The 25,633-nt window shown below is 40.1% G+C and overlaps 1 protein-coding gene across 1 annotated transcript; it reads left to right on the top strand.

The window, feature by feature from the left end:
• The first annotated feature begins 4,345 nt into the window (after window positions 1-4,345).
• On the top strand, window positions 4,346-25,426 carry LOC116438460 (fructose-1,6-bisphosphatase isozyme 2). The gene is made up of 7 exons (XM_032097404.1): window positions 4,346-4,694; window positions 7,264-7,426; window positions 8,361-8,453; window positions 13,886-14,026; window positions 15,219-15,356; window positions 21,354-21,473; window positions 24,603-25,426. The coding sequence occupies exons 1-7, from the start codon at window positions 4,522-4,524 to the stop codon at window positions 24,795-24,797; spliced, it is 1,023 nt and encodes a 340-aa protein (XP_031953295.1). The 5' UTR covers window positions 4,346-4,521; the 3' UTR covers window positions 24,798-25,426.
• The last annotated feature ends 207 nt before the right edge of the window (window positions 25,427-25,633 follow it).

A 25,633-nucleotide genomic window follows, 5' to 3' on the forward strand; every position in this document is an offset into this window, starting at 1 on the left:
CTGTGTTTTCTTTTTCATTTATCATTTTTGGTTACACAAGAGCCAGAAGGAAATACTTTGTTGCATTTGATATCTAGGGGGGAGAGACACTAGCTTTCTCAGACAGACTATCAGCTGTACATCTGACTCTGTCCTCTTTTAAAAGTCTTGGGAGGAAGACTTGGCAGTCTCTTACAGTGAGTGACCTTTCCTAGACCAGTGTCTATGCCTCAGAAGTTGCTCACTGTACTTTGGTCTGGGTTTACTCTGACCGAGAATTAAGGTTTGTGAAACATGGGCATTAGTGCATGTTAATTCTGACACATGATATTAATGTTGCTGCTTGCCACTCTATCAGATTCAGTTACACAAGGATTGAAAATGACATGTTAGGGTGGAGGGGGTTTAATGGGATAAAAGAGTATGTGTAGACAGCTTGTACATAGATTCTGCTGTGATGAGCTGGCTATCTTTGCCAGAAATTTACCCACTTACTTGATGAAAACAAGAACCTGTGTGTTGCTAGCAACCCCCACCAGATGTTCTTTGTGTTGTTTTGGGATTGGGGATTACCATGGAAAAGGATTCTGCTGTGCAAGCAGAAGGGAGGTGCGAAGATCCCCCCAAAGCATACTGACATTTAATACGCTCATTCAGAGCACGCTGCTAGGAAGAGCATGCTAGGGCTTGGGAGCTAGATGGGCTGTCCACCTGTCTGGATACAGTTTATGGCTGTCACACAAGCATTTTGAATCCATTAAAATCAGAAAATCTTTGATATTTCTCATGGCCCTGTCTAGGGGTGCTGTGAGCTATAAGCCTGCCTGCCTGAGGGCTTTGCATGTGTCAGTGCAGATAGCCTGACTGAGCATGGTTCTCCTTGTAAAACAAGAGAAGAGTGGGGGAGAACCTTGAGTCCATGGTGCAAGGGCACGCTCCATGAGGGCTCACACAGATAAAAACCTGGGGACCCTATTTCTGACAGGTCATGCTGGGGCATTTGGAGGCATACCAGCAAACCTTAGAGAGTTGTATATATGCATCTGTTCTCCAAATTGGTAGAGGGCAAGACATTTCTGTCCGGGAGTGAATGGCCTAGTTTCTGCTGAAAATGTTAATTTGGATGAGGCTTTGCTAGTGGAGATGACTTTCAGGGACCTGAGCCCTTAAAGGACTGAGAGTGTTGGCAGTAGTCAATTTGGACTACAGTGCCCCAATGGTCTGTTAGCATGACTGGGCAGAGAGTATCCACAGCAGATTTTTGCCTAGTTACCATAATTCCTTGTCTGTGTTCTGCCCTCAAGCTTGACGAGAATCCCGGACTGCATGTATCTATTTTTAATATACCATACTGGCAGCATGTAAAGGTTATAGGAGGAAAGTCAATACTGCCCGTGTTTGCTAGGTCAGTTCTCCGTGTTTTGGATTTGCCTGTAGGCTGACATTTTTACCCATTGTGAGCTGGGTTTATCTTCTAATCAGTAATATGTAAGCCCACATTTGAACAATATCCCTGGCTAGCCACCAGTGGGGAGAACTATTTAGTAATCTCCTTCCATCCCCCTTTCCAGAGCTCTCCCTGCCTGCCAGCGCAGAGCAGGAAAGTGGGTTTGTCACAGTGTCCACTGTCAGCCCCTGTGGCAGTTCTACCCACTGCCCTCCTCAGAGGCTGCACTGTGGCCTTTGGTGAAAGGTCACTAGCTCCAATTTCAGCTGGCACCATCCAAACAACTAACATTTCATATCAGTTAGAAAAGGTGTCACCTTTAAGACTCAGGACTGGCCCATACACCAGTGCAAGTGTGAATAATCCCCAAGAGCTCTTTATATTAGAGGCCAAATCTACCACAGATCTGTCAAATTGAGGTGTTTATTTTTTTAACCTTCCTATGCTATTCCAACCCCTTGTACTGAGACCTTCTCAGGCTTATAGACAATCATCACACATTTTTGACACACTCTGATTTCTCCCCACCTCCCCAAAATGGTAATTATTTATATAGCCTAATCATTCAGTATAATCATTTGGACTATTATCATTCAGTGAGATCACTGTATTTATTGTAACAGGGTGAAGCTTTCATGCAGTCCAATTGTGTGCTTTTATCCAAGTTTATTTCTCTTTTTGCTATACTATTTACTGCAATATTTATGGAAAGCTTGGTTGAAGAGTCTGTGTTCTTTATATTACAGTGTAAGTTAATTTCTTACTGAAGGACTGTTACTTGACCATCTCAAAGCATTGTGCTTTATACATAGTAAAAAAATCCAGTACCTATAAAATATATTTGCAGATTCAAAAAAAAAAAAAAAAAATAGAGGCAAATAATGGACTTATTAGCTCTGAAAACGCCCTTTGAACCACTGACTCCAAAACAAACGTTTGGTTAGAAGATGGTATGAACTTTGTCTTTTTGAACATTGCAAAAGATCACTTGGAATCAACAGAAGATCTGCATGTGATGTTTTGACAAAAGTTAAAAGTCACAGGCCAAGTGCTGCCCCATTTCTTATTTACTAATTTGATTTGGTTTACTTATGGTATTCCAGCTACACAGCAGAGAGATTTTGCATTAAATGCATTTTAGTACTGGTCAGGCTGACAGCTGCCATGATGATGAAATAATGTGCAGAATGTAATGTCTGTACTTTAAGCTAGCAGGTATTTTTTGCATGTATAACGTGAAACCTGTCCCCTTCTTTTATTAATCCTACCATGTGCTATCCCAAAGCTCCCTACATACATTATATTTTGTTTTCTACAAAGTCTGTTCAAAAGAAGGAAGTCTCCTAACCAGGCAAAACATGCTCTGTTAACGTTTGCCTTGTGATGTGTATCCTGTACATTTAACTATATCACTGGAGCAGAAAAGAGAAATCTTCCAGATTTTTTTCTTCTTAAACCATTGCCTTAGAGGAGGATGTAGTGCAAAACCAGCCTGTTGCTCCGTCTGAGCAACTCTGCTGCCAGTCCTTTCTCCATCTTGGAACGGGATTGGAAAAACCTCCCCAAAGCCAAGCATATGTGATGGAAGCAGCGCTGAACTCTGTCTTTCTACTCGTGGCTAGTGTTCAGTGCTGTCAGTCTCTAAAACCCTTCTTTGCAGCTGTTTTCAAAGTAGAAAACTTTAGCATTCAAATCCCTTTAAAACTTTAGAAGTAATGTATTGTTCATATATGAAGAGACACTTCAAGGAAAATCTGAAGGAATGCTAAAGATTAAAAAAGGAATGTCAAGGGAAATCCAAACTTTCTGGCTTCAGCTGCTGTTCATATTAACAAAAACACATCAGGTATATGTTTTATTACTGAATTTTGTTTCTGTCTTCCTGGCAAGATTTTAGTGCAGTAATTTGGTTTACAGGAATAACAATGGAACTTAATGAAACTTTTCTTCTGTAACTCTGGATTTTCTTTTCTTGCTGGTGGGCTTTCCATATCTTCTGCTTAAAAATAAGAGTGCTGCTAGTAAGTAAAATGAAGGCTACAGCATATAGTTGCTCTTACTGCCTAGTCAGAGTGGGAAGACAATGCTGTAATTAAAATCCATAACTCCAGTGTTCCAGATAGCATGTGTCTTATGCACAATCTTATGCACACATGGAGAATTTCTGTCTACTTTCACACTGGCATCATGTGCTCCAAGTATATTGCTTTTAAGGAGTTACTGGCAACATAATTGCAAATTTGGACATACCTATATTTACATGATGCTCTACAGTATGAAAGCCAACATAAAATTTCATTTTGTGATTTATGTCACTGACATGCTTAAATCAGAGAAGCTGAATTTCTAAGTTATTGAAGACATAATTACTTTATAACTAGTCAAGCCACAGCTAACCAATACTTCTTGTTCATTCAAGCCCTGTAATATTACAAACAACCCAGACCAGGAATTAAATCATTAAAATGGAACTGCAGCAGACCAGCTAGCAACATAAAGCACTTTAACAAATGCATGTCTAGATGCACCCCTTCAAAACCTTCCTTCAGGGCAGAGGCCAAAAGAGTGAACAAACAGGGCTTATGGGAAGGGAACTTCACTGTCTGGAGTCACAGTGCTGTGGGACTCTGTGGCATGCATGGTTACCAGTGCCTGGTGCCTTTATTTCTGGTGCCTTGTAAATTGTGCGTTGCCTTGGCTGTGCTGAGCCCATTGCTGAGCAGGATCTACAGGAAAGCCATTTCCAAGTATGCAGCCAGCAAGAGTTTTGCATTATAATCCGTCTGATGTACAGTGAGGATATGTAACTAGATCTGCACAGAGCTAATTTCAGTGCTAATTACTAGATGAGCGGTAGTTGCTCAGCTGTAGTCCTGTCTCAGGCTCCTTTCCTGCATCCCACTGGACCCATGGAGCCAGCCTGGTGTAGTTATTCTGAGCACCCAATCACGTGGTCTCAGAAACATCTTAATAAATTCTGACCAGCAACACAGCCAACAGCTTCACCTCAAAATAAAACAGCTACTCAGGATCTCAACACAGCAAGAAAGCAGCTTGTCCAGCCAAGAAGATAGGAGCTCTGGTACCCAGCAAAAATGACCGACAAAAGCCCATTCGAAACAGATATGCTGACACTCACGCGATTTGTTATGGAGAAGGGACGCCGCGTGAAAGGAGCGACAGGGGAGCTGACACAGCTGCTCAACTCCATGCTGACTGCCATAAAGGCCATTTCTGCTGCAGTCAGAAAGGCAGGCCTTGCCCACATGTGAGTCCTACCTTGTGCTACAGGGAGGAAGAGGAGGTAGAGAGACAGCTACTTGCATAGCAAGGCTGGGGAGTGGGCAGGAGTTCATAAATAACTTGGAAGTGCCTTTTTTAAGCTGAGTGAGGTCAGAGCCTGGATTATCAAGAGTGGGAAGCAGGAGAGCTCTCTTTCTGGAGCATTTTAATACTGGGCACAAGATAGACATTTAAACTAACTGCTCTTCTGTAGTATTTTACTCTAAAAATATGAGTCAGAACAGAACTTCAATGCACTGCTCACGTTGTTAGCTCTTGTACTTGTTGATACTGATCTATTTTTAAATCTACTGTGAATTTGCTGAAAATCACACCATGATATTTTTGATGCAGAATATCTCACTGTGATATTTTCTGCTAGCATCCAAGCCCTCTGCTGAACTGTGCAAATCAGGGCTTGGCTTATCTTGGGAAGCTGATTTTCTGCCTGTCTTCTGTATAAGCAATGCTCTAAAGCAGCAGCCCTGTGAGAAGCTCCATACACTGCTGTACCTGGGTCAATTTCTCTTTCTTTCCTCAAGCAGTATCCCTCAATCAGGGTTACAGGCAGGGGGTCTCAAAAGGCCCCCTGTATGAAAAACAAACATAACAATTTGGCATCTAGTGCTTTTGCAGATTGAGTAAAATATGGCCTTAGCAAAGCCTGGAATGTACTGAGCTGTTCCACACAGAGAAGTGCAATAGGCACCAGTCTAAGTCTTTCAGACTAGGTGATCTATCTGAATGAGTTCAGAGATATGGAATGCCCTAATAAAATTGTGCATTTAAAATAGAAAGTTCTTGATATGTATTGAAAGATATGTTTCTGAACATGCCTGAGTATGTACTTATACCTGCATGCATGAAAGAGACCAGGAATACCTCTGTGAAAAAAAGTCAACATTTATTATTTGTTCTGAGGTTTGGGGCTTTTTTTCCTCACACAGAAACACCAAAATGTGTGACACTAGGGTTGGGGGAATTTTTGTGCTTCTGTTGATTATTTGACCCAAGTCCTCAATCATCTTTGCAAATCATGAATTCAGTGTCTCAGAACTATTGCCCTCACTTTACAGGCACAGACCATAGTGTGTAGAGAGGACATGAGACATACTCAAAGTTAACCACAGTAGCAGGCTCCTATGCCCTTACTGTCAAACTATGCTTTGTCTCTGTGCTTACGACGTGAAACTGAGCTATTTTGCCTCCGTGACTTATAGGAAGAGTTTTTCTTACATAATTTTTATCTTTTAATAGGCAATCTCTGAAACAGTTAGTAACAGCAGAGAAACAATTTGTTTCCTCCAATAGAGGAGGAATAACCTTATATCCTTCCTCCCCTTCAGAAAAAACCAAAACCATTGATTACATTAAGGAGCAAGTGTTTCATTCCAAAAACAAAAAGCTTCAGATGTTGACTAAGAAATAGCTGAAGTATCCGAACACACAAATGAGTAACTTGCACCGATCAAATCACTGCAACTAACCATGAAATTTCAGGAATTCCCATGGCAAACTTTCAACCACTGTGAAAGTGGCTTGCATCCATCTGCATTTGTGCAGTGAAAGAGCTCTTATTTTTCTACCCCCTCCAAATAGGAGGCTGTGAAGTATCTTCTTTAATGTTAAAGCAGTAAGCATGAATTTTTAACGAATTTTCAATTCAAAAGTGGAGGAGAACTTCTTCCAAGTCATAGACCTGACCTGGGATTGTGCCTGACAACAAACTAACTGGAGAAGGGGTACTTACCACTCCCTGAAAATCATGGTCCTTTTAAATCTTAAACTTGGCACTCAAAAATAGAATGTCCCAAACACAAAATAGTTCTGAAACCACAGGCAGCTTTGGGCTTTGAGTAAAACAAAAGACCTACTCCACTCCCAGCTAAGGCCTGCAACAGACCAACATCATCCTAGGGACTAATTACTTGCCTCTTTCTCCTCCTTTCTCCACCCCCCCCTACTACTATACTATGTCAATGTCATTAGCATACCTCTAAAACCAGGATAGGGAAAGGAAGCATCATCCTAATTCGGCTGAGGATCATGGAACAAAACAGACCTTGATCCTGAGATACAGTTCCATATGGCAAATTCCCTGGGGATGTCTTTGAAGTCCTAATTTGGGGTTGGCTGGGGACTGAGTGAATGTGGGTTAAAGGACCATCACAGAGCTCTCAGCAGCTGGTGGCAGAAAATAATGCAGATGCTCACTGCATTTTCTGCTTCCTTGAAACTGCAGCCAGCTGCTTCATGGAACTGCTAGGGAAGCCTGGCACTTAGCACCTGGGCTGTAGGCTCTGCTTCTGGCCTGGAGAACATCCACACAGGACCAAGAGGACACAGGTAAAGCCCCAAAATTATACCATTGTCCTTTCTCTTTCTCATGCATGCTTTTAGAGTCTTATAATGCACCTTAGCTGTTTAATCCAAAGATTATATAAAGGTGTAGGAAGATAAGAGGAAGGAACCACCTTGACTTGTTGGGGTTTTTTTCCTAAAAGCCTGTAATGTTGGCCTCCTTCAGGTTGCTTGACGATTTTACTGTTCCATAGGTTTGGTATAGCTGGCACTGTGAATGTGACGGGTGATGAGGTGAAGAAGCTGGATGTATTATCCAACTCCCTGGTGATTAATATGCTCCAGTCCTCCTACAGCACCTGCGTCCTGGTCACAGAGGAGAACAAGGAGGCCATCATCATCCCGAAAGACAAGAGGGTCTGTGCCTTAGGGCGGGGGGTGGGAGGGGTGGGGGTTGTCGGCTCAGGCAGCAGCAGGTGGCACTCTTGCTTCAAGTATGAAACCTGGCCCTGGCCCCCAAACCCAACCCTTCCCAAGGGAATTCAGAAAATTTGCACCATTTCTGCGCTGTTTTCATTAATAACTGTAGTGCATGGCACGATTTCAACAGCTAAAAGAGACGTGGAGAGTAAAATTATTATTAAAGTTTTGTGAAGGGAGGAGACTAATTATTTTTAAGCTTGTTAACACATCCCAAATCCCAGGTGTAAGTGTACTATTACATTCCCTGACCACCGGTGCAATGGTTTTGGATTACATTAGTATTTAGCAAGATAAAATGAGATGAGAGGCTGGCAGAACTGAGTTTTATGTTACATGTCCAAAGGAAACACCTGACTGCTTCATCAGGCTTCCCCCAGGAGGGGATCCTATTACAGCGAGTTGCTGTTCACGCTGATGTAACCCTGCCCTTTCCTGAAGATTTTTTCTTTCTGCCTTCTTACTCTCAAACCTCACAACACAGCGAAATCCTTTCATTCGCAGCAAAAAGTAGCAAAACTAAACAAATCTATTCGGGGAAGAAAGATACTTGCTTCCAGAATGAGTCACTCCTTTTGCTTTTAAACTGCGCTGCTTTTCTTGCACTGCTTGGCAGCAGAGGACTGCTCCTCTGTCATCTATTTGTACTGTCTAAGCAGAAACATGTCCTCTCCAATTTCTCTGGCAGGCCCTTGGGGGTCGGTGCTGTGCTGCAGGGCCAGCTGGGTCACCAGTGCAGCCTCCTCTGACGAGACATAGCAGGCATGTTTGGAGGGCTAAATGCAGACACAAAAACATGTTTTCAAGTAAAAGGAAATAATAATGCAAAACAACACATTATGTAATGCTTCCCTTGCCACTTCTCTTTTAGGGTAAATATGTGGTGTGCTTTGACCCCCTTGATGGTTCGTCCAATATAGACTGCTTGGCACCAATAGGAACAATATTTGCTATCTACAAAAAGGTAAGAGGATGGGCAAGTCACACATGGCACGATTCACCTGGTGAAAGAAAAATATCCTGCCTAGTTTCTTTCCTAGGTCCCTTAGGTGTCTCTGGGAAAAACGTAGCCTCAGAAAGAGTAGACGAACACTTGTTATTCACGTGTGCTAAAACGCTGTCTGAATTCACAGGAAGGGGACAGCCAGCCCCATGGAATTGTTAGGTGGCAGCACTTCCCTCCTCCGCACACAAAGGCCCTTAACTACAACCATCTCACCCGCAGGGCAGCTGGTTAGCTCCTTCAGTGATGCTTGGCTCAGTGTTACGGTGCCTCTTGGACACGCACTGCGAGGGGCTGGCGGCCCTGGACCGTGCCGTGGTCAGCAGCGCGGTGGCCTCGCAGCGCCAGCTGCTGTGCCTGTCCTGGATGGGGGTTCACAAGCATGGTGACGATGGAGGCTGAAGGAAGCAATCACCTTCATTCATCCGTAGCATGTCTGCTCCCATGGGGCTGCACAGAACAGCAGCTACGCAGTCAATTACAAATGCTAGTAGTTACAGGCATGCCAAGTCTTGTGATTTGTTTGCTAATCTCCCAGCAGTTCGTGTTTTTTCCGAAGCCTGAGCTCGCGGTCATATGACTGTGGGAGACCCTCAGCCATTGCTATTGTGAAATAACTGTTTACACTACTTGTGACTTCAAAAAAGTCTTTGCAAATTCAGATGTTACACTTCAAACAAATGAAGACATGTTTTTAAAGTCTCTCTCACCTCTTTGCTCATAATTTTCAGCTGGCTAGTCCTTGGTTTTTACATCTTGTAGGTAATACAATAGTCATCACTGTTGAGAATATGCATCTACTAGTGAATCAAATAGTTATGGCACAATCTCAAGAGGGTCGTGGCACAAGCCAAGTCCTGGAATTTGGCTGTCCACAGTTAATGGTTAGTGCAAAACCACACCATAGATGCAGTACAGGCCAGACAACACTGAGATGGTGCCTGGGTATGATTTTGGAAAAAGCATCCCTGGGGCTACCTCCAGTACCATGGAGTATCTTGCTTTTTGCAGGGAAAAGAGTTTATTTGTGTTCATGAAATCCAGGAAATGTGTTCTTATGTTAAGCAAAGGGACTGCCACCCTTTTCATCTATCTCTCCAAAGATACCCTAAATGACAACATCAGCTCCCAGTATTTGCAGTAGGCAATAGCTGCATTGTCCAACATTCTTAAAAGTAGTAAGAACCATCTTACAAATACTAAACATCATCTTTCTCTTTAGAAATGCTGTGTTAACTTAGTCTGTGTTAACTTACAGTTAACTGTGTAACTATAAAGGCAAGTGCTCAGCGTGATTAATATAGCTTAGAAGATTGAAATACCAATTAGATTTCTCTGCCATCTTTTACTTACCTATAATATGTATGAAGACTACGGACTGCCCAGGATTCTGCTTCAGAATAAGAACATTTTCCAGATTTCCAAATGCTCAAGATTTCAAATAATTTTCTGATCCTTTCACAGTTGTTGTATTGTATATTAACATATTTGTTATAAACAGTTTCTAATTTACCAGTTTCCATGTGGGTAGACGCCTTTCAGAGCTTCATAGAAATAAAATTACATTGCTTTGTACAAATAGTTCAGATCCAAATGAAAATGCTGCTGTTAGAATGGAATGAAGCAGCATTTGTCAATTAAAAGATCAACTTTACAAGAAAATTTTCATTTTTCTCTGGAAAGTTAGAAACAATGTTGAATTTACAGGCTTTCACTTAAATAGCACTTTCCATTAAAATGCTAATTACAAAGTACAAGTTAATTAATGTACCTTCCTCTCAGCACAGTATCATAGCAACACTATTACATTTAAACACTACTAATTTCAAATCCTTTGAAATTATTGAATAAGTGCTTTATTGACTGTTACTAAAGGGCAGTGTGAAAGAATGAAAGTGAGATATTTATTCCAGTGGATAAGTATCAATTAAGAAAGAAAACATAATTTCATCAATTTAAAGTTCATTAACAACACTTTTGAAAAGGTAGACCAATTGTGACTCCAAATGATGAACCGTAGCACCGACCAATTCTGAGATGAGCGCATGACTAATTTTCTCACTATGTCTCACCTTAGGTTCATTTCCAAAGGTACACTCTTCAGAGCAGAAACATTTGGCTTATTTTAGAAAAAAAAAGTAACAGATAATAAGCACCCTTATAGAAAGGCCAGACTTGGACATTATATTTCAGTCCTGAAAACAGTTGTCTGATGGCTCCCAATCCAAAGCCTCCACCATGGTGGGAAGGACCATTTCCTCATGTGGGAAAAGCACTGTATCAGTTCCTTAGTGAAAGCCATGAGGAAATGAATACTATCTCAGGTTTATTTCATTTTCCACCTGGCCTCTGATTTCTGAAACAAGGGTGGTGCTGTTGAAAATCAGAAACACCAGAAAAGTGGGGCTGAGGGAGGAGCCTGGCAGAATCAGCAGAGGATCGGGCCTCGACAGCTGCTGCCGCTGAGGGGCTGTCAGTTGCCAAAGCATCAGGATGTGGTGACAATAAATATTTTTTGCTTGGGTTCTTCCTGGGTTTTCATTCCACTCAGCTGAACCTACATCTCTTAATTCGTATTGCACAAATATGCTATGAAACTATCTTGCTTTGTTTCACTCTGGTTTTAGTTTGTAACTTTGCCCAATGCCTCTGATGTGTTTTATTTGCTACCCTTCATTGTCAGGAAGACAATGGCCTCCCCTGTACATGGTCCTTCACAGAGAAGGTGTAAGAATTCAGTATAAACACAAAGGATACTCACGAAACACGTAATACAAATGGAGACCTGGAAATCAAGTCATTTTAGTGCTGCTCGCAGTGGTAATGAGAATTCCCTCATGATCAATGGCAGGAAAATCACACACACAAAAAATTTCAAACTCAGATATCACCTGAGGGTACCCCTGTAGCCAAACTCTGCAACTCTTGTTTCATCTGCTTCACACCAATAATGGATTACAGTGGCAGAGTCACTACAACTCATTATTTGCAGTCCATCTGCGTATTTTATTGCATTGCATGAAGGTATTTCACTACCACCATCATATTCAAAATATAATGGACAGGAGATCCATCTGTGCACCAGAAAGAAGAGAAAATAGCAATTGTCAGAGTGTACTGGCCAGCTTAATTCCCTGGTTTGTTTAATAGTACATGGTACTTGGCAGGACAAAACTCTTGCAGTACTAACATTGAAGTATCAGCTGATATGTAGCTTTTTCACATTCTAACTAGGTCTGCAAAATGTTTGTTTCAAACTGAGCTTTTCTCCTTCTTTTTGGAAGCTAGCTCTTGGAAACACAGTTGTGAACAAGGATGAAAAAACAAGTGAATTAGGCCCAACTGCCTATACCTTGAGGGAGGAGGTCCTCTTTTTTTTTTCAGAATAGTCAACATATATATAGTTTCTCAGCCATATTAACATAGAAAGTGCATTTAATAGGACTGAAAAGCTCATCTCAGAAAAAAATATATTTAAAACCGGTATATTTATAACCAGAAGTTACATATATTGTGTACACACTGTATACTAGAAAACAAACCACTTTGCTCTATTTATACAAAACTGTTTTCTTTGATGAGAAGAGCATACAAAAAGCTATGACAACTATAATATGTTTGAAACTGTGTAAATACATGTTTAATTCTGCATTTGATGTTGCAAATAATTAGTCTGCTATAGACAACCATTGCTTTTGGTGGTGAGATGCATGTGCCATAGGGATGTAATTTTGAAAGAGATGATGCTATGTAGGCCATAATAGTTGGTATTGTAAGGATTGTTTCGCCAAGTATTGGCTACTATTAGTCAATATTCAAAGCTCTGAAATATGCAAACAAAAGCTTAAACTACTCTTCCTTCATTATCTGCATTATAACCTCTCAGAATAAGCAGCTTGATATAATTTCAAGGGACTGACTACCACATATATTTGTACATGCTATATTTCAGCTTCCATAAAGAGCTGGCTGTCAACTGGATTTTTTATTTCCACAGGAGAACTTGGCAAAATAATAATAATAATAATATTTTGAGCAAAATACACTTTAAAACTGTAAGTGAAGAAACAAAAGTAACAAAGTCTTTCAGCTGAAAATAAAAACATTTTGATGTGAAATTACTGTCTTCATGTACCAAGAAAGGTGTCATTTTGGTGTCCCACATCTCAGTTTTCCTCAGGGTGTTGGCATACAACGATGAATGGGATCACCTTGCTAGGACCCTCATGGGCAAATATTTTATTTTCTACACAAGAGAGTCTTCATGCATCTTTGCATTTTTTTAACCAAATGTTCAGGGCTAGACCTGCTCTTTCTATTTAGCTGCTACTCAATCTAAATAAGCCCTTGCAGTCACTGAGAAACTGTCTGAGTTTGGAACAATAAAATACTAAGCCATAGACTGAAGAAAGAGGGGGTTTCTCATTTCAATTTCTCATGGGCTACCATCAAAACATCCACACAAGACCCACCACAACTGGTGAACTTTTAAATAAACATTGATATCAAAAAAACCCTCCCCATTTTGTAGTTGCAGGAGGTGAAGGCTGGAACCAGTCTTTCCAAGTATGGTTGGCTGTCGTCCTTCTTTAGCCCACCAGACAAACTCTTGTAAGCCGTGGCTGAGGCACACCCCTTGGGCTGGCTGGAAATATTTGCACCATGGCTGCTCGGGCTACTGTTGTTCCATGATAACCAAAGTGCCAAATCAAAATATGAATGTCAGCAATTGATTTAAAGCATGAAGTAAAATGCCCCTGAATGTTCTGTGTAGAGTTATATATGCATACCTGCACACGTGCACACTTTACATCATCAAATGCATGTTATTTTGTATATAATATGATGAACACGTGTATATAATACATGAACATTTATATCCCTTCAGTTATGCGTCTCTTCACTCAGCAGAGACCAAGGCACAAACTCAGTTCCATCATGATGTGCCTTATACCCTTTTATTCTGTACTATGGAAGCATTTTGTCTGTAATGTCAGTTACAGCATTTATCTCTCAGTTATTCCCTCTGAGGGGTGTCAGTGTGATAGGTTATGTTACCTTTACAGAAAATTAGTACCTCTGCTCTGTCTCAGATTTCTGATGATTCTTAATTAATAGTCTGGGCTGTAATGCTAAGGGATCAGCTTTGTGTCAGGTATCATATTGATTGCGTGACTTGTATAAAATAACAAACTCTCAGCGTCCTGTCCCAGCATGTACATGTACCAGTACCAAACTTGCCCTTAATGAGTGGGAACAATCTCTGTTTTGGTTGTTGCAAAGGCCTGTACAGACAGAAAAAGGGAATCTGTCACACATTGTTATTGAAATGTTATTTTTATTGTTCATTATCAGAATTTAACCTTTGGTCCAATGGTAATATTTCCTCACAGGAAACAGACAATGAGCCCTCTGAAAAAGATGCTTTACAGCCCGGACGCAATATTGTTGCTGCAGGCTATGCCCTGTATGGTAGTGCTACGCTGGTTGCCCTCTCCACAGGCCAAGGAGTGGACTGCTTCATGCTTGATCCGGTACAGTAGTGGTGTTGATCACATAGGCACTATCTTTTAGAGCTTCCTGTGCTTGGTTTTACTTGTTTTTGTTAATCCTTGTCTCTATAATCTGTTCACTTTACGCACTTCTTTTTTCCATGTCCTGGAGCAGCCCAACTTCTCTTTACAAGTATTTAATAATACATGAGCATGTTGATTGCAATACCTTCTTGGTTTTCTTCTACTCAATAGAAGAGAAATTAAGTTAAATTCTTTGGGTTTGAAACCCTCTTCCTTCAAACCAACACTTCAGAAAATTTAATCTGTACAGCGTCTTTGTCTTCACTTAAAGGAACCTGTGTTTATTTTATTCTTGATTTTTCTGTCTGAAGAAGAACATCAGCATGTTCACTGTTTAGCCTGAGGCAAGGACCATTTTTTTGATAGCTCATGCCCAGTGATGTTTCATTTCCTGAGTGCAGTACAGTTGTATGGCTGTCACCTAATGTGCATACCCAAAAATTTGCAAAAGCACGATAATGCCTGTACAACTGAACATGTGCCACTCTTCAGTGCCCAGGAACACAATGAGTGTTACTGTGGGAATGTAGGAAGATCATTCATTTGTAAAACCAGAATTAGATGTGGGCAATTACATAGGAGTTTTGTTTCTTATGTTGTTTTGTTTTGGTTTTTTTTTAATAAAAGGGTGAATTATTACCAAAACTTCTTGTAACCTTTGTAAATAGTCTCATTCCTAGTGGGAAGAACTGGGGGATGAACTGCTTTGGTTGAGACAGAGAAGGTAGAAATTTAAATCAAACTGCAGACAGCAACACATGAGGGTAGCTGACCACATTCACTTTAAGATATTTAGACAAGCCAGGCAAGAAGGGTTCAAAAATTAGAAGACAGCGTCATTTCTTAATTGAAATCTTATGATTTGTGGACAGAGATTCATTATCCATCTGCTATCAGGGCTGATTCATGTTCTTTTGATACTCTATACCAATTCAATTTTGTTTATAGTACCAATGTGACAAGTTTTCATTAATTTAATGCAAATTCTCTGCTTTTGTCTCTTTTGAAATACTGTGAGGTTATACACCAGACTGGTGCTGAAAGGATCAAGCTGTGCTAGCATTTCTGCCATCTCTAGTGTGACAACTGTTACGGAAAGTCAACAAAATTTTCTGCTGCATGCTAATATCTCATTTATCCTGTCCTGCAGGGTCTTGGTGAATTTATTTTGGTGGACAGAGATGTTAAAATCAAGAAGAAGGGGAAAGTATACAGTCTCAATGAAGGTTATGCAAAGTATTTTGATCCTGCAATGACAGAATATTTGCAAAAGAAGAAATTCCCTGAGGTAAGAAAATATTAGCACTGTACCCAATGTACCATGCACTGGCTAGCACTGCATTCCATGCAGTCCTGGCTGATGGAAAAGGATTTGAAGGTCTTTCTGAGTTCAGACCCATGTAACCCTTTTATACCATCAGGTCCATTTTAGATATGCATCTAATGGAGCTTTTTATTTGGCATCCTGACATCTTTTATAACTTAGACTTCGGTAAATAAAATCATATCTTGTTTGTGTGAAGGGAAATGTGCTGAAGAGCCAGATCTTTCAACAAAGATCTGGAACTGTGCACACCAAATTTGGGGATACCCTCATTTTTTAGCTTTATCTGAATATGCAGTTCAGTCATACGTGCAGCTGGGCATTTAGAGCTAGATTCCATGTGCTGCTCAGAAGGTGCTTGCTGGAATCTGGGTAGCATCACCTTCACCTTCCTGTATCTGCTTGCATCTGAAAATGTAGTATCATTCTTACATGGTCTACTTGCATCATATGGAGCATGAACCAACCTATAGGCTGGGGAGAAAACCCAAACACATGATGTGAGGCACAATTTCACTATATTTGGTTGTTAAAAGAGGGACATCCCATGTCTGATGAACTTCCTTGGAGAAATACAATTTTGTATGGCCTCTTATCAATGCTAGGAGGACAGAACACAAGCTCTCAATGTGGAAAGCTGGAAGCTATATGAAGAGTAATTCATAATGAAATATTGTGATGTGGATCAACCCAGGACTTAATTTGGTCAGGAAACTGGTTTATAAACTCTTCCTATTAAAAAAAATCATATTATTTTTAAGTTATTAGTTGTCATATGTTGTCATATATTTGTAATATGGTTTGTGTTAAAACCTCAGGGTGCTGTACAAGGGAAATATAATGAGTAATCATTTAAACTATAGTCCCATGATAAGCTCCTCCTTCTGAGCTAAACAACCTGGATTTACTCCATCGGCTATAGCTGCAAGACTACTGACTGAATATCAAATGCCCTTTTTCATGTTACCCAGATTGTAACTACAAAGAGTGTCACATCACAGCATTCTTAATATATTAACTTTGAATATTTGAGGTTATTTTGAGACTTCAAAGTCTGCATTCATTTCAGCTGTGAGAGAAGCAGAAGCCCAGGACACAACTTTCATACTTCCTGAAGCCTAGTCCAAGGGAAGGACATCTGTGCTTCTCATTCTGCTCATATTATAATAGGCTATGTATTCAGTATAATGCACTAAGACTGGACTTATTAATTTGTGGTTTTGCAAAGCACCAGTGTTACTTAAAGTAAAACTCTTAAATGCATCAGCCCCATGCAACAAGGAAAAGACTGAGGAGATTTCAAACTCAATGGAAAGACCAGGCAGAAGTATTTCACCACAGGATCAGTGAGGACAGCTGTATCATGTGACTTACTAAATCTTTAATTTAGGACATACCAGAAAAAACTCGTTTGCAAACAGTATTTTATCTCCAATCTGTGCATTTGATGAAAACCTATTGAAATTGTTGGTCTAATGCAACAGAAGTTGGCAGATGTTTTTGTTGCAGCACAGAAGTACATGGGTTATTTGGGGCAGGGGAAATCTCCTTAGTTGTACTGAACAAGCACATTTTTTGCTGCTCTGAGATGTACAATTGTCTGCATGAGAGGGGCTGAGGCATAAATGTTATGGCCACGAAGCACAAGGCAGTGCCCTGCCCATCTGAAGCTTGTTATGAATCTGAGTTTCGGAAACAGCATAACTCAGTTCCTTGATTTGGAAAGGACATTTTATTTGCACTGTGGGGAGGACTAGACAGAAAAGGTGCTACCATTCCTATGTAGCATGAAACATGCTTTCTGGCCTCATCTGCAAACCTAACCAGCTACAGCCACATGGGTGATGTTCCTACTTTCCCTACCGGAGCCAGGTGGAGTTTTCACAGCTTTGGTCTCTGTCCCCTTCTCTCCAGCGTGCAGAAGGATAGTGAGGATGTCTGCTGGATATCCTCTGCCTGTGACTTGAGGAGGAACTGACATGTGGGCATCAGGGAACACCTTCTTATTCAGGCAGATCATCCACCCTATATTCTTCTGGCCACTAGAAGCCAAGAGACTAGGCATCAATTTTAGCTATTTGTCACTTTCTTGCATTTTTCTTCCTTTGATCTTATCTGTATTAACTCATTTCTGTGATTCTTGGTCAACATGCTGTTCAGATGTCTCTCTGACATTGCCACAAAAAACTGAACAGTTAAAAATAAAACAGGCAAACAAAAGTAGAATATTGTCCACAACACATCCTATGTTCTGTATCATTGTCATCGGCAACGAAACACTAAAAATCAACTATTCATGAGTAAAAGAGAGATTTCCCTTTACTGTCTAACATCAGTGTCTCAGATCAGACAGTTTGGACTACAAAGCTGCATTGACCCTCAAAGTTTCTTGTGGATCACCATTTACCTACGGCATCAATTCTGAATAAAAAGCACTAGAGAAATGCTGGTGTCGTGCAGGTCAGACCTAAGCCTCCTAGTATTATCATGAAGTGAGTAATGTATGTCTAACCACATCTCTTCTGGTATGAGAGTAAAGCTAACTTTTTATTAAGCATGACAAAATCATGCTGCTGCTTGACCAGTTTGAAGACCAAATTTCTGTTTGCAAATTTGCCTGTAATGCAATGTGTTTACTCCAGTCTGCAATGCTTAATGGGCACTGCTGGGCCAGAAACTGTCTCTGCACAGATTTTACTATAACTCCTCCCCAAAAGGGGTTCTTCCTCCCATAATGGCTGCAAGGCCCTAGCTTCTCTCTGGCACTGGTTCACCCATGGAAGAATTTGGAAACACCCTTTGGACATTATCACACTTTGCTATGACACCTATTTTTATCTTTGCTTCCTACAGTCAGGCACAAGAGAAGCTGAGTCCCATCACAGTTTGCTGATGATGGGACCTATGCACTTGAGACTCCCTGGCTAAGGATTTGTCTCAGCAGTATCATTAAAAACTTGCCATCAACAGCACATTTCACTAGGAAGCATTCTTCTGTCAACTAGCCAAGCTGTGTCTGAGTGACACAAAAAAGCTAGTAAAACCACTACACTTTTGTCACCGCATCTCTATGTGGAGTAAGGGATGCAAGGTGTTGCTGTTGTGGTCTTCAGAAAAGATTTCTTGCCCCCCGCCTCTCCTAGTCATCATATTTATGTAAGAAAAACCTGGTCTTGTTCTGCTGTGGAAGAACAGGGCTGCCAGAAATCAGTAGAATAAAGAAATTAAAAATTGACTTCTATCAGAATGTGAAGAAAAAAAATTACAGGACTTATCTGTTATGAATAATTTTTGATCATTTGCATCAAGCAAAAAAATAGCAGCAGAAGGGGTAAAATGAAGAGTAGCCACCTGTCTACTCAAACACCATGGACGCTGACCAAGGGAACATGAAGGTTCCCCAACTCTTTCTTTGGCATTGACTGAACAATCAGAAGGACTTATTGAGCAAACAAAGAGCGCGGCATTACTGAGAACTTGGGATGTACCTGTCTAGCATTCATGCTCTGTCATGCTGTTTGAGAAGAAAGCCTGGGCAATACGCCAACATGCATACAATACCTATTAACTTCCTCATCTGTAAAAAAAATGCATGAGCAACAAAACTGGAGAAACAAGAAATAACATTTCACTAACTAAGGAGTATTTATTCTTCCCATGCAGACAGCTGTACGCTAAAGGAAGTAAAAATTTTATTTCAGTATGTGGTTCAAGTGACAACCTTATCAAAATGGAGGAATTTATCTTCTGTATTTTTCTCAGCAGATTCCCAGCACTGTGTCCATAGCAGGTGGATATCTATCTGGGTAAGAAGCAACTAAAATTGTCAGTGGCATCTCATCAGCTTGGAATATCCTGAGTTGGAAGGGAATCCACAAAGCATTCTTCACATAACACTGTCCATGTACACACAAATTATGTAAATAATCTGCATGTGAATAGGAAACCTAGCACATTCCAAACCTGTCAGATGATGTGCACACAGGTGGCTCAGCTGTGCAGCTTGTGGTCAGTATATTTTATACCTGTGGTTTGCAGATGTCTTATTTGATAATGTCATTGAAGCAATCCTTAGCAGTCTGGTTCAGGGGCTGCTTGTTGATATGTTACGGCTTTTCTTAGTGTTCAACAAACTTTTCTTAAGACTCAGTTCATCACCTTTTGAAAACACAAAAGAAAGTTCTTCCTTTGCTTGTATTTTTAAAGGTAATTTGAGACTATAATTACATCTTTCCCAGAGGTTAACTGAAAACTTACCTTTGTTTCTCTTTAATACCTCTTAAGGTGTTTGGTTTTTTCTGATGTCAGATTTTCACTTTGCAAAGTCACAAGTACAAACAACTGTGAGATGGAGGAGCTATCATTTGAAGCCTAAACATGCAATTATTTGAGCATAAGCCACAAAAAAAGAGGGAGCAAATACTTAAAAGCTTTGTTCACTTGTGCTTACAATCAGTAGGACCAGATTTAAACAAAACTAAATGTAAACGCTCTAGTCTGTGTCTTATCCATCATGTCTTTCACAGTTTGCATTGTTTTCTTCTGAATTTTTGATAGTTCTCCTAACGGGTACAACGAGAATCATGAACAAGGGTTATTACATAGCCTGGAATTGGGCTCTTTTCAATTTTATTATCAGCTATATCAAATATCCAAGTCTTATCTTTAGCAGCATAGGAATTAACTTCCTAATGTTCTGTTCCTTTATAATATGTAATTTCATGAGAATCTTTTCCCATTTTAAAAGAGAGTACTTATCAAAACTTCACACTTGCATTGAACAATTTGAAAAAGTGATCTCAAAATAGAATTATGTTTTTCTTTATTTTCTTTCCAATTTTTCCCCCAGCCATCCTTATGATTTTACTGGGAAAGGTGACTAACTTGTGGTATCTGAAGGTCCTGGAGCCGGCATTGCTGAACAAGTTCTCTATGTATTTTTCTGGATGTAGTATCAGTACAGAATGAGCTTTGCAGAAAGTGCTAAGATCTTTCATTAGAAAACTGATCCACATGGAAAAAAGCATGCCGAGATCTTTTCAGACTTTTATCACTGTAATACAAAAACATATATGTGTATTAAATGTGCACAAAGTTCAGTCTCTAGTAGTGTTCTGGGAAGATGAAAATTCCTCCCCAGCTTTATTGAAGGCAGAATGAGAGATATGAAAAGACCAGCAGAATTCTTCTCTTAAAAAGCTTTCCTTCAGTTTACATCTGTATTTTGTATCTCCCCTTCATAAAAGTATGGGGACATGTCATTCCATTTCTTGAGCGGAGCTTATTTTGTCTACTGTATCTACTTCTGTTTGTTCAAGACACCTTGCTTGTGTTCTATATTTTCTACCTAACCATTTTTATGGCCAGCAGACCTGAGACTGACATGAATACTTCCTTGATTGCTCTTGCTAAAATGACCTCTCCTTCAACTACATCGATTTCTAAGCTGAGAGCAAGGAGAATTACATTCATGAATAAATCACTATCTCCCAAATTAAGGGGCAGAATGAATGCTATGACCAATTTCACCACTTGACAAATAAGCTAAGAGGTAAAAGTTGGAGTCCTCTTGGAACCATCTGGACATGTAGTGGGGTGACATCCCTCCTCATGCTCAGGCTTAGGAACCAGTGAAAGATCAAAAATCAAATTACTTCCTCGTTCTGATAAGGTGAAGAAGTTTTCAGTTCCTTGGTTTTTCACAGGCTGGGGTTTGATTCCAAATTGTTCACTCAAATGACAGGCACTCTGGTTTGCATACTGTGAATGAAGCTCTTTAAAACACTTATTTTTGAAGCCTGTAGACGATCACATCTTAAAAAAGACTAAGCTTAGGACTGATTTCGGTATTTGCAGTATCCATAAGCAGCCATTGATTCCTGTTTCATACCAAAATTACATTTTTCCATGCTACTATCTGTCTAGCCTGGTAAATATAATGCTTTACTCTATGTTTTTCAGGATGGCAGTTCCCCATATGGTGCCAGGTATGTGGGGTCCATGGTAGCTGATGTTCATCGTACATTGATGTACGGTGGGATTTTCATGTATCCTGCTAATCAGAAGAGTCCTAAAGGAAAGGTATATAATTGAATTCCTTTCTGGTGAACTTAGCCAACCTAACACCTCTAGTATTACCAGAGCAGTAGTTCAGCTAAATAAAGAAATAATAAGTTTCTACTGTGGAAAAAATTATTAATGAAAATGATAGTGCAATCGAATTTAGGAAAGAAATTTGGGCAGTTGCTAATTTAGGCCAGAAATCTTCCTGTGTGCTTTTATATTATGAACTACTCAAACGGTTTTCACCACAACGAAGGACTTAATTAATTTTCTAAAGATAATATTTCAGTACCATAGAATCCCATTGAGACACCTGTGCATAGCTGGTGGATACAACACGGACCCAGGGAGGACCTCTGCTCTTTAAACTGACAACTAGAGTTATCCCACCAGCCGATGGGATACGCTGAGCCCCAGAAAGGGTTTTGTCCAATGCTAGAAAAACAAGTTTTCCTACGTTATGTTTCCAAAGGGCAATGAGCTTATATGACCAGCTCTGCAAACTCGGGCTTCTGCCACCTGGTCAGAAAAGGTGATTACAGTGGAAGGTGGGCTTCATGCATGCTGAGATCAGTATTTTGGGAAAATATGAATTCCCATTTGGACATCTGTACAAAATGCACCATGACAATGCAGTGCAGTGCAGTGCAGTGCAGTGCAGTGCAATGCAGTCAGTCTTTGACCATTGTCAACCTCAACTTCTCTCCTGTAGCATCAGATATCCTTATCATCAGCTTTCTAAACAAATATCTTTTAAGAGACCTAGTCACACAGCTTATCTGTGGACCAACAGTAAACTACAGGTCATCCTTAGGAAATTATTGGCTCAAGTATATAATTATTGGCTCAGTACATAATAGATTGGACATGGTGTTCTGACTGCAACACCACATCCTTTCCTGATCTACACCGTACTTAAAACCTTCTACTTAAATGCTTTTGCATCCATGCCTGGTATGTGGAGGAATCTGCCCCATCTCCCACACTGGTGTCAGAATATCCTGATGTCTACAGTCTCTAGGGAAAGAGGACTACTGGTTCCATCATGGTGAGCTTGTATTTACCAAAATACCAGCAGATCCAAATGGTCCTCAAAGCAAAAACAGGAAAAGAATTCCCTTCAAGATACACAACAAAAAATATCTGCATGTTTGTCCAAGCAAAAGTTACTTAAATTCTTGAATCAGCATCCCAGGGAAAAAAACCCAAAAACCCCTCGCTAAATGATGTGGATCTGTTTGTACATGAGAGAAAGAGACCAAAAAGGAATTTGCTGTGTGTGAAAGAAGTGGGTGTGCTGACTGGCCTCTTCGAATTAAACTTTTTGCTTTGAAATCTGTATTAAACCATTGTTGAAAAGAGAGAATGAGAAACAGGACAAAAGAACAAAGGAACGAAGTACATAACTTCATAGAAATAAAGGTTTCCACAGGAGGTGGCCCACATTTATTATTGCATTGCTCTGGCTTGCACAGCCATAGTAAAGAGAGTAATGGAAGAAGCAAAACATGCTATCATTACAAATAAAAGTTTTCTTTCCTTCTCAGAGTGCAGGTGTATATAGTTGTTTTCACATATATCTTTTCTTGTTGGAGAAATAATGCTCTTGTGGCAAGTGTCCCTTGTGGCATGTCCCCTGAAAGACAGTCTACGCACTTGGTTAGAGAGCTGAAAGGAATCAAATGCCACTGGAATTATCAAAAGTCTTTGGAGCAAATGCAAATGACATGCATGTAGGCCCTAACATACGCAGCTCCTTCTTTAAGAAGTAAAACTAAATGCTCAGTAAACACTACAACAAACAAATCCTCTTTTCAAATTATATATTTTGAATAACATTTTTTATAAACTTAAGACTTATAGTTCTCTATTAGGTGAAAAACGTTAAACCTATCTGAAGACAGAGCCCATCTGAAGATCCCTGAGTGCAATTGCACTGCTACCTTAAGAAAAACTGCATTCCTCAAGTTGCATAGTCACAGCTTAGCAACAAGAAACTTGAAAGGTGGTTCCGTGGTGATACCACTGCTGTTTGCTGGCTCATGATCTTCCAGATTTGGGCCAACCAACAGGAAGAAGAGTGAAAGGTATTGGTCCTATGTTGCCTGTGAGATGGAGTCCTTGTACCAGAAGTAGCACTTCAGTGGGCTTTAAAGATAAGGAAGAAGGTAATATGGTGCTATTTAAGTTTGTGGTATATCATGGTTTTATTACAGTGTGCTAAAGGCACGATGGGTAGTGAAGTACTGTGTTCAATCCGTTTCTCTGTCTCTATATACAGTAGCATTCTGTTACACTTCCTTCTCCCCAGAAAGCATTCCCTCTTTTGCACATGTAAAGAGTCCGTTAAACAAAATATGTGCTAATATTGTTGTATGTGAGCACTTCAGAGATAAACCCACAGAAATAATGTCTGCTCAGAACTGACCAGCTATCATTGGTGTTCATTTAAACACAGAAACTTTTGGTATATGTCCTAAATAAGTTTGCATTCCACCAGAACACACTCACACCAAGAGGTAACATTTTAAAAAAATGTAAACAGGTATCAGGGTCCAAACCAAAAGGGAAAATTTGCTTTTAATAGATAACTGCAGCTCCTTCTGAAGCAACTGTCTGTATAAGTTCAGGCCACTAGTATCTATCTACATTTCTGAAGAGAAGCAATAAAATCCTGAAATTTGAAACTGGGAGCATCAAGTTTCAAACTCCAAAATATCCTGACTAAACTTAACATGATTATGCCAAGCTCTGAGTTAATACATAAAAGCTCCGTATGAGAAGATATTTTGGCTTTTCTTTACCAGTACTGTTAGCTTAGCTGGCTTAACTGTTTTGCTGATGTCTGTGGGACACCCACTTTGACATTTTTGACAAAATACAGCTTCACTGGTACTGCATATCAGCTTGGAAATAATAGTGGTGATGTCTGGATGTATGGTCAGTGCACTGCTCCTCTGAACAGAAGGCTTTAGGGAAGGTGAGAAGAAGAGAGGGAAGGAGGGGCTCACGGAGAGACATTGCTTCTTGGGTCAATTGAAGTTTGGGACAAAATTTTCCAAAATCACAAAAGGAAAGCTAGCTTTTGGCAAGTCCTTTGATATAATTTCCCCCAAAGGCAATCATGTGTTTCCTTGTTCTTTCTAGCTCCGACTTCTCTATGAATGCAACCCTATGGCTTTCATCATCGAGCAGGCAGGTGGGATGGCAACTACAGGGACTGAAGCAGTGTTGGATGTGAAACCTGAGAATATTCACCAGAGAGTTCCTCTTATACTTGGCTCTCCAGACGATGTGCAAGAATACCTTGCGTGTGTACAGAAGCACCAGAAGAGCAGCTAAAGGCTTTCCACATCAGACCTTGCTTGTCCATTTTCAGTCTCCAGGAAAAGCTTTACCTTTCAAAATGGTGGATTCTAGCAATTACCACCAATTTCTCAGTGAAAGTCCCACTTTACAAAAACAAGAAAAATAATGAGATTTCATTTCTCCTTGCAGGCAAGTGTAAAAACCCTTCAGTTGTGATTTATGCAGGGCAAGTGCAGAGACAGAGCCATGATTTCCAAACAGAAACTACTTACTTTATATAATACTAACAAAAGAAAGTAAATTGTGTCAGTATCCCCATTTGATCTGAAGCTTTATATCTGACATCACATGGATGGCATTGTTTGCGACAGGATTTCCACATCAGTATTTGCAATGCCATTATCTGGATTTTCCGTCAGAGGCTTTCTTGCAGATGCTTTTTATCTTGACAGCCCTAAGAAGAGCAGAAGTCTCATGCTGTCTGAAACAGTATTTTTAAACTGTGAATTATATATGTTTTGGGTAATTAATAGAGATGAAAAGGCTGCAGCGTTGCCACGGTATTTAATTTCTCATAAGAACAGGAATTATCGTGTATTATTTACACACAACTTTCAACACCACAACTTACAATAAACCATTGCTATGGATGTGACACCAAATCGTGCCTGTTCTGCTGATCCATTGTCCTCTGCAACAGAAGAGGGTACAAAGGCATTATTATACCTCCATTTTCTCTTACTTTGAAAGGTTCTTATTTCAGATTGATGCTTGCTCTTCTACACACGTTATATTGCCATTCCTAGTCACTGTGGTGTCCTGTCCTCAAGTGGAAGGGAACACTCAAGTTTTAGAGGCTTGTCATCAAA

This window comes from Corvus moneduloides, chromosome Z (assembly GCF_009650955.1).
Source record: "Corvus moneduloides isolate bCorMon1 chromosome Z, bCorMon1.pri, whole genome shotgun sequence".
Taxonomy (NCBI): Eukaryota; Metazoa; Chordata; class Aves; order Passeriformes; family Corvidae; genus Corvus; species Corvus moneduloides.

What these genes read in the sequence shown, in the direction of transcription:
- LOC116438460 (XM_032097404.1), top strand. Translation starts at nt 4,522, where the DNA reads ATGACCGACAAAAGCCCATTCGAAACAGATATGCTGACACTCACGCGA. An exon ending in TATTTGCTATCTACAAAAAG is followed by an intron (nt 8,454 to 13,885) that starts GTAAGAGGATGG and finishes ATTTCCTCACAG; the next exon opens with GAAACAGACAATGAGCCCTC. An exon ending in ACTGCTTCATGCTTGATCCG is followed by an intron (nt 14,027 to 15,218) that starts GTACAGTAGTGG and finishes CCTGTCCTGCAG; the next exon opens with GGTCTTGGTGAATTTATTTT.